General features: G+C 43.4%; 1 protein-coding gene across 2 annotated transcripts in view; it reads left to right on the top strand.

Annotated features, from left to right (window-relative positions):
- The first annotated feature begins 1,551 nt into the window (after positions 1-1,551).
- cd9a (CD9 molecule a) overlaps positions 1,552-8,323 on the top strand; it is a 13,028-nt gene continuing 6,256 nt past the window's right edge. The window contains exons 1-2 of one of the 2 annotated variants that reach the window (XM_012818834.3): positions 1,552-2,055; positions 6,769-6,871. In XM_012818834.3, the coding sequence (XP_012674288.1) occupies positions 1,987-2,055; positions 6,769-6,871 (172 nt within the window). In that variant the 5' untranslated portion in view covers positions 1,552-1,986. Of the gene's footprint in view, positions 2,056-5,622; positions 5,917-6,768; positions 6,872-8,323 lie in introns of those variants that run through there. The other variant, XM_012818835.3, reaches the window with a different exon arrangement.

Below are 8,323 nucleotides of genomic sequence, written 5' to 3'. Positions count from 1 at the left end.
ATGGGCACATATGTTGGGGAGTATATTCCCCTTGTTAATAAATATAGATTATAGATATTTTTGGATACAAAAGCCACCATCTCCTGTGCAGTGTTTTTTCCCCACAACTTCACCCCGTCCAGTCGCCTGGAAAGAACATCCCAAAAAGAACGTGGGGTGACTGTCCGGTCTTTCACAGGCCCTCATCAGGAACATCATTCAAAATGGCTGCCTCCAAATGGATATGAGGTTGTGTATTAGGACACATAGGCGTGCCTCTATCTCATCTGCCAGAGGTAAGTGCCAGCAGCACAGGGTTGAGTGTCACCTACAGCACACACACAGTGTTGTAGCCGTTTTTGGACATTTTTGTCCAGACATAAAGTTTGCATTGGCCCAGGGTTACTTTGACTGGGTTATATGATTTATATTGTTTCTATATTTGCATATTGTTTCTTTATCTGCATATTGGACTGCCATTTCATTGAACTTTAGGATGATTGTTAATTTGTCACCTGAACCGCCCATTAATAATTGTCACCTGGACGGCTCATCAGTAGATCTCACCTGGACGGATTATTAGTAGTGTCACCTGGACAGCTCATTAGGAGAGGACTGGGTAGCCAAATGTTGGGTCTAAAGGTGTGTAAAAGATACGGTTTTTGGACCACTTTTCGATACTAGTTTAGCCTTTTTTTTTTTTTTAGTTTACTGTTAACTTTGCTTTATTGTTTGAATTTACAACTTGTTTATATTCACCTTTTTGGAGCCAAAATAAATGGATTATATTCTTTCAAGTTTTGAAGTATCGAGAGTGCGTAATCCACTACCTGCTGACCAGACCCACGGCCTTGACTGGATCTTGGAGTTGGAAAATTAGAAATCATAGAAAGGCCGCCACACACAAAGTGCTTCCTATCTAAGTTTGCCACGTGTGCCATAAATGGACATCCATCTAACATTCAACAACCACCAACGGCCCAATTGGCACTGATGAAAGCTTGCTAACTGGCGTCTTTTGACACTATTGTTGACAATGTCGTGCTGTGAAGTCTTCTCCTACATTGTTGATTCGGTCTGACCCGAGCAACAACATTACATGGGCGGCTTTTAGGAGCGATTCTTGTATTTATCTGTCCTTTAAATTACCATGTACCATCATAATTCTTTTGAAGATGATACCAAATGAAATTGCTCATAAGACCACACCTCAAAATGCTGTGCATTTCTCCTAAAGGCAATACGAGCATTTGATGCTGTTCAGCTGTACTTGCACTGACTGTATGCATTTCCATGTGTGCGAGAATGAGATGAGAACGAGAGAGCGGTCCGTGAAAGAGTAATGACCTTAAAGATGACAATGAGAGAGCGGTCCGTTGAGACAGGAACAGCAGTCCCATATGAGACAACATGCTCCAAGTGTGGGAATATTTATCTCGCATGTATGTGGACTTTATGCATCTCAGTCAACTCAGCCGAGAATAAAACGTGTGCTGCTCTCTATGTGTGAATAAGTGAATGTGTGTCTCCCATCTGAGTGTGTGTGTGTGCGCTTTTGTGTTCCCTTTTTGGCGTGAGGTGTGTGTGCTGCAGTTTATGAACACCGTGTGTCGCTCGCCTCTCCCATGTATCGATCGCTGGCAGCGGTGACGTCATTCTCATAAAGACCGGCGCCGGGGTTGTAACGGCACGCTCAAGATGCGGGATGGATGGACGGTGGAGTCGTGCGTGACTGCTGAATTGGTGATGTCATCTTAAACAAATCACGTGAAATCAATTATATGAATAAATTAAAAACAAAAATTGGAAGTGTCGACTTCGTATAGATAGAACAAATAGGAGAGAGCTAGAGAGAGAGAAAGAAAGAGAGAACTTTAGTGTGTCACACCGAGCAGCAGAAAGCACAAAGCAAGCAGAGGCAGACGGAGGCAACTGGGCAGCGGGTCTCGAATCGTTCAGCGCGAGCAGATATTACCGAAGCAGCAGCTACGGATCCCGAGCGGTGTGATGGCGGCACTGACAGGAGGGGAAATGTGTGTGAAATACCTCATGTTCGCCTTCAATTTCATCTTCTGGGTGAGTGAGCCACACTTCAACCTCACGTACAGTGTTTCGCTACTGGGACTGAGATGAGATGAGCGAAATGGTCTGACTAGACATAAATACCCACACACGCATAATCCATCAAGAATTTTCATTTCGGACTCTGTATTTAGTCATTGCTTGTTGCCGGTACACCTCGTCTCACTATAGAAGTAGTTACTGTAATTATCGTAAGCAATTTGAAGCTGACCTATTTCTCCCGCACGCACGTCTCTTTCTTTGCTATACGGTTTAAATGGGCCACGCGCGGCCCAGTTGTCTAATCCGATATTCTATTTATAACTCATGGTAATCCCATGCGCAAACTCAGATTACATGGGAGTGTGAGTGTTGTATTTGTGTGTGAGTGTGTGTGTTTGAGAGAGCGCGCAATTGTGTGCGCGTGCATGCGTAAAATAAGTGAAAAATCAAGTGAGCGAAAGAGAGGGCAAGAGAGGATGCTCTGAATGTCAGCCACAAATGATGAATTATTTAAACAAGCCCTTAGTGCGCTCTCTCTCTCTCTCTCTCTCTCTATATATATATATATATATATATAATCTCGTTCTCTCTGACTCTTTCTCGCCTTTCAAACACACAAGAGGAACCCCACACATCGGCTCATGGGCCTGTGGTGTGTAACTGCATGCGAAGGCAGATTTCGGGTCTACCTGTCGCTGGCCCCGCCCCCTGTGATGAAATGTCTGATCTCACCATCAGATGCAAGCAACTGGAACAGTGACGTGTGAAAAAATATAGTTGAACTGAAATGTAATTTAATTGAATTGAAAGCCTTTATGGTCATTGTATAGCTTTGCATAAAACGAAATTTGGAGTGCTGCTCCTGTTCGTGCCATGAAGAACAATGTATCACACAACAACAAGTGTTTCTGTACCTTATCTCTGTAAACTGATCCATCATCTCCTGAGATGAGTCCAATCTCAGTAGTGTCAACAGCAAATTTGATGAGAGTGTTGGTGGGATGGGTAGTAATACAGTCATATGTGTACAGGGAGTAGAGTAGTGGGTTCAGCACACAGCCTTGTAGAGGGCTGGTGCTGAGCGTGAGGATGGAGTAGAGTAGTGGGCTCAATACACAGCCTGGTGGAGGGCCGGTGCTGAGTAGAGTAGTGGGCTCAGCACACAGCCTGGTGGAGAGCCGGTGCTGAGTAAAGTAGTGGGCTCAGCACACAGCCTTGTGGAGAGCCGGTGCTGAGTAAAGTAGTGGGCTCAGCACACAGCCTTGTGGAGAGCCGGTGCTGAGCGTGAGGATGGAGTAGAGTAGAGTAGTGGGTTCAATACACAGCCTGGTGGAGAGCCGGTGCTGAGTGTGAGGATGGAGGAGAGATGGGGGCCGAGTTTAACAGGTTGTGGGCGGTTTGTGAGGAAGTCCTTTATCCAGGTGCAGATAGGGGGTGGGGAGGCCTAGTGCAGCTAGTTGTCTGGGATTATTGTGTTTACAGTTTTTCTCAATTGCTTACACACATTTTTTGAAAGCATACCTCATTTTCTCAAAACTCTAAACACAAATCCAAAAACCACACACACAAAATGCAAAACCCTACATCTCTCCTGCAAAATGCTACTTTGCCTTCAAAACAATGTTATGTCTCCTCAAAATGGTATTTTGTGCTCAAATGACACACACAGACCATCATATGAGTAGACATTTCTAAGAACCAATTGAACTGATGTGCTGAATGGAAAACACTACTATGAATAGGAAAACACCAGTATGAAGGCCTTACGTATCAGGAGCATTATGTCTTTTCATGTTCAGTGTTACTGTACGCTTACTCCGGTTGTAAAATATAACTGTATAATGTTTTAATATAATACAACACACAAACAACACACAAATATACAGTAACAACAAAAATATTTCTTTATTTTTTCCAAAAGTGCTGTAGCCTATACATCACAGCAAACACAACTGGGATGTGTAAATGATTTGCACAGAACAAACAATAGAAAATAGGCACAGTGAACAAAAAAAGAAATAAAAATGTAAAATAAAAATTCACCTCTCACTTCAATGTTGCCATCCATTGTTCTCCAAACCAGGAGATTGCAAATTGCAAAACAGCCTTGGAAATGGAAGTTTTGACATTTGAATGGCAGTGTGTTCAGTCTGAACACAAGGAGATTTGGCATTGATGAAGTGCAAAATAAAAAAGGATTGTTTGTAGTGTTTTGAAGAAAGTGTGGTTTACAATTGAAATCTGGGTCTAAAGCAGATAATTGTGTGTAGTGTTTTGAAGAAAGTGTGGTTTACAATTGAAATCTGGGTCTAAAGCAGATCATTGTTTGTAGTGTTTTGAAGAAAGTGTGGTTTACAATTGAAATCTGGGTCTAAAGCAGATAATTGTGTGTAGTGTTTTGAAGAAAGTGTGGTTTACAATTGAAATCTGGGTCTAAAGCAGGAAATGTGTTTATAGTTCAGCAGAATTGGTTTAGGGAGTTGGCACATGAGTTACAGATTGTGGTCATTGTGTCATAAGTTCCAGTTTTTGTGTGTAAACAATTGAGAAAAACTGTAAAGCTGAGCTGTAGTCTATGAAGAGCATTCTTACATAGGTTTCCCGGAGTTCCAGGTGGCTCAGTACGGTGGCAATGGTTTTCCTATGTATGCAAACTGATGTGGGTCAAAGGTTGGGCCAAGGGGCGTAGCTAGAGGGGGTGCAGCAGGTGCAGATATGCATGTTCAACTACGCATTGTTGATAAACGAACATCAGTGTCAAATGTTATTTATACACCTAAAAAGGCAAACTTATCTCAGTCATGGTTGTTATTATTTTTTGGGGAAAAGTAGCAATTTAAGATCAGGGTTATCGTAAACACTAGTGGCTGTGCTCTGTATTATTATACGGGTTTTATACGTTAAGAAATGTTCCCGCTGAGAGTCAAACAAGACTTAGTTCATCGTTTCCGAAATATGTATGGTTGATTCATACATTTTTTTTTTTGCGTTCACTAGGGGGGGGGGGTCATAATATCTTGCACCTGGGCCCGTCGTTACTACGTTACGCCACTGGGTTGGGCTGAGGATGCTCACATCTGTTGAAGGTGGAGGGTAAACATGAATTAATACAATATTGTTTAGTGAGTTGTTTCTTTAAATATGTGCCTATTGCCAACGTGATTTAAAACCTATTTTCACTTGAAGCAACATATAAGAAAGTGTGTCCAAAGCTGGCAAGCTACCGACCGAAAAGCATGTAAAAACCTTACAAACACCTCCAACAACTGGGACTGACAGAAGCTTGCTAACATGCTAAATTACGTGTTTTGGCGATATTGTTGGCGATGTCCTGCTGTGAAGGCTTCTCTTTTTCTTTTACATTCGCAGGGTGATCCGACCACGGAACTACTAGTGCAATGCCTGGACAGTTATTTGGGACGACAGATGTGTTCATCCGTCCTTCACCTGGCCATATACTATTAAAATGAATGTGAACAAGATATGAGAGAACGCAAATATTGTAGCATAGTGTTGTTGCTTTAATTTAGTTCGCTTTCCTATCATCATACGTAGCCCAGGCTATCAGCTCGTTGTCAATAACGTTACGCTTGAATTGTGACCCACAGAGAGATGTATCAACTACGGCTGGGAAAGGACCCGCCCTCCTTACCTGAATGTGGTGTTAATGTTTAACGGCCGATTCCGGAATTCACTTTCGGTTTTCTCGCCAGAACCGAAGCTGTGAAACTCTAGGATTCTTACATCTTACATTACAGCAAGTTCTTGTGTTACCCGATTTAACTTGCTGGCATTAACAAGAACAGCATGGGGCTCGATGGAGGTTACAGATGTTTAAAATACCTGATGTTTTTCTTCAACGTTCTTTTTTGGGTAGGTCTCCATTTTGCTCTGTGTAAAATATACTTCCAGTAGTCAATGGAAAGCCACACGATGTTCTAACAGAATTTCCACAACGTTTTAGTTGCGTTGTAATTTCTGTGTATTCGTTGGTATTTACGTATCTGCTTGAAACAATGTGCCTTTTATGTTTTTTTTTCGCTACTTGATTGTGCGACGTTTCTGAACAGCTTATGTTTGCATCAGGTATCGGCCACCGAGTTTTCACACAGAGGTTAATTACTCTATATGTTTTAGATAGATTAAGCGTAGCCACATACCACAGACAGGTTTCAGTGAATAATTATCTCTCTTATTTCATCGGAGCAGGTGACGGGTCTGCACTGAGCGCATTGCCCCAGTGTTTAGGAAGCGCTCACCGTGAGGTTACGAGTGGAAAGTTTACCGTGGAAAATCTGGTCAAAGAGAAAGGAAGATTAGGAACTGGCCTCGGTTTGACCTGGTTTATTTTATTTCACAATAACCAGCGTCGCACAACCGTTTAGTCGTGTGTTATGCATGGACGTGGCCTGCGCATGGCCTAATTTTAAGACACACAATGAGGTCGTTTAAAGTGGGAGGGACGAAGGGCGACGTGTTTGAGTGTGAGCGGCGCGCGCTTGTGTGTGTGCCCTTCAAACTGTCAAACTGTAATGTGGGTGAAGTGTGACTGGGAGCCTCTGTGGCACAAAAGCACTGGTCAAGTATCTCCCTGTTTTTTGTCGCTTGTGTCTCACTCTTATGTACACTGTCCTTATAGATGTCTCTCTCTCTCTCTCTCTCTCTCTCTCTCTCTCTCTCTCTCTCTCTCTCTGTATGTGTATGTGTGTGTGTGTGTGTGGGCAGTTGGCAGGCTCAGCTGTGTTTGCGGTTGGACTCTGGCTCCGCTTTGACTCCAAAACCAAAGGCTTGTTTGAAGGAGAGGGCTCGCCGTCTGTCTTCTTCACAGGTGAGTCTGTGTGTGTGCATGTGCATGTTTGTCAGGTGCATGTCTAGGCATCTAACAACCTACGTGCATGTCTGTGCATCTCGCTCTCTCTCACGCTCACGCACTCACACACACACACACACACACACACACACACACACAGTATCCCTCTACCACACACACAAATGCTCACTCAGGGACCTGAAGCTCTTAGTAATGATTCAGTGTGACTGCAACAACAACACTATTAATCATCCCTAAAGAGCTTCCAAAAGACCTGCACCAGCAAAACCCCAAAAACAACAACAACAACATACCACTAAGACATCAGCATCAACAACAACAACACTTACCAGTATACTATGATGATCATATCCCGTTGTCATTATTGACTGAACTAAATTGCTCATTTTACCTCAGGAAATCACATCTTTCTCAGATGTAAGTCATTTTTAAGGGAGGTTTCTCAAAGCTTTGTTCTTGTGAAAGTCAAGGATTGGCAAGCAACTCCTAAGACACCCAATACGGAAGCATACATCGTTTGAGAAAAGGGCAATTGCTCCGATTTCTTCTCATAAGGCAAATATGTTGTCTGCCCTTGAAGAGTAGCCTAAATAATGAAATGGCCCCCGGGTATCCAGGAGGCAGAGGATACACTCTGCCCAAATGAGGTGCTTGACCTCGAGTGGAGAAGTGTGTATATGTCAGGATGGAAGGCGCTCTGTGTCCATCAGTCAAAGGGCATCGGTCCGGCACATCTCTGACAGAGCCTGTGTGCGAGAGAGTGTTAGAGTCCGACACACACACACACACACACACACACACACACTTCCTGACTGCTTGTGTCTTAGTAATGATGAAACACTTACATACTTTCAACAAGCAGGTGCACTGAAAACATAAAGTGAAGTATTTCACTGGTAAGAGTCATGTCAGCCTGGCTGTTAAACCTGTGCTTTCACCTGAGGAAAGGAGCTTTGTGTGTGCGTCCGTGCGTGCGCATGTGTGTGAGAGAGTGTGGTGTTTGTAATTTGTATGTCACCTTGGAATATTTTCTTCCAGCCAAAACAGAATTGTCTTCTTTCAGCTGTTCTTCCCAAATGTTAACTCTATTTTGCTCATATAAGATTTGCAGTCAAAGGGCAACATGCTCCTCTCCTCCTCCTCTGTGTGTGTGTGTGTGTGTGTGTGTGTGTTAGCGTGCATGGGCCGTAGGAGTGAGTGTAGAGTGTGCATGAGGTTGTGAGTGTGTGTGTGTGCATAGGAGTGAGTCTAGGGTGTGGGTGTGTGTGTGCATAGGAGTGAGTATAGAGTGTGGGTGTGTGTGTGTGTGTGTGCATAGGAGTGAGTGTAGAGTGTGCGTGTGTGTGTGCATAGAGTGATTATAGAGAGTGTGTGTGCATAGGAGTGAGTGTAGAGTGTGGGTGTGTGTGTGCATAGGAGTGAGTGTAGAGTGTAGGTGTGTGTGTGTGT

This window comes from Clupea harengus, chromosome 3, assembly GCF_900700415.2.
Source record: "Clupea harengus chromosome 3, Ch_v2.0.2, whole genome shotgun sequence".
NCBI lineage: Eukaryota > Metazoa > Chordata > Actinopteri > Clupeiformes > Clupeidae > Clupea > Clupea harengus.
The sequence above is the reverse complement of the archived record's forward strand: the minus strand, read 5'-3'. Positions and strand labels throughout refer to the sequence as shown.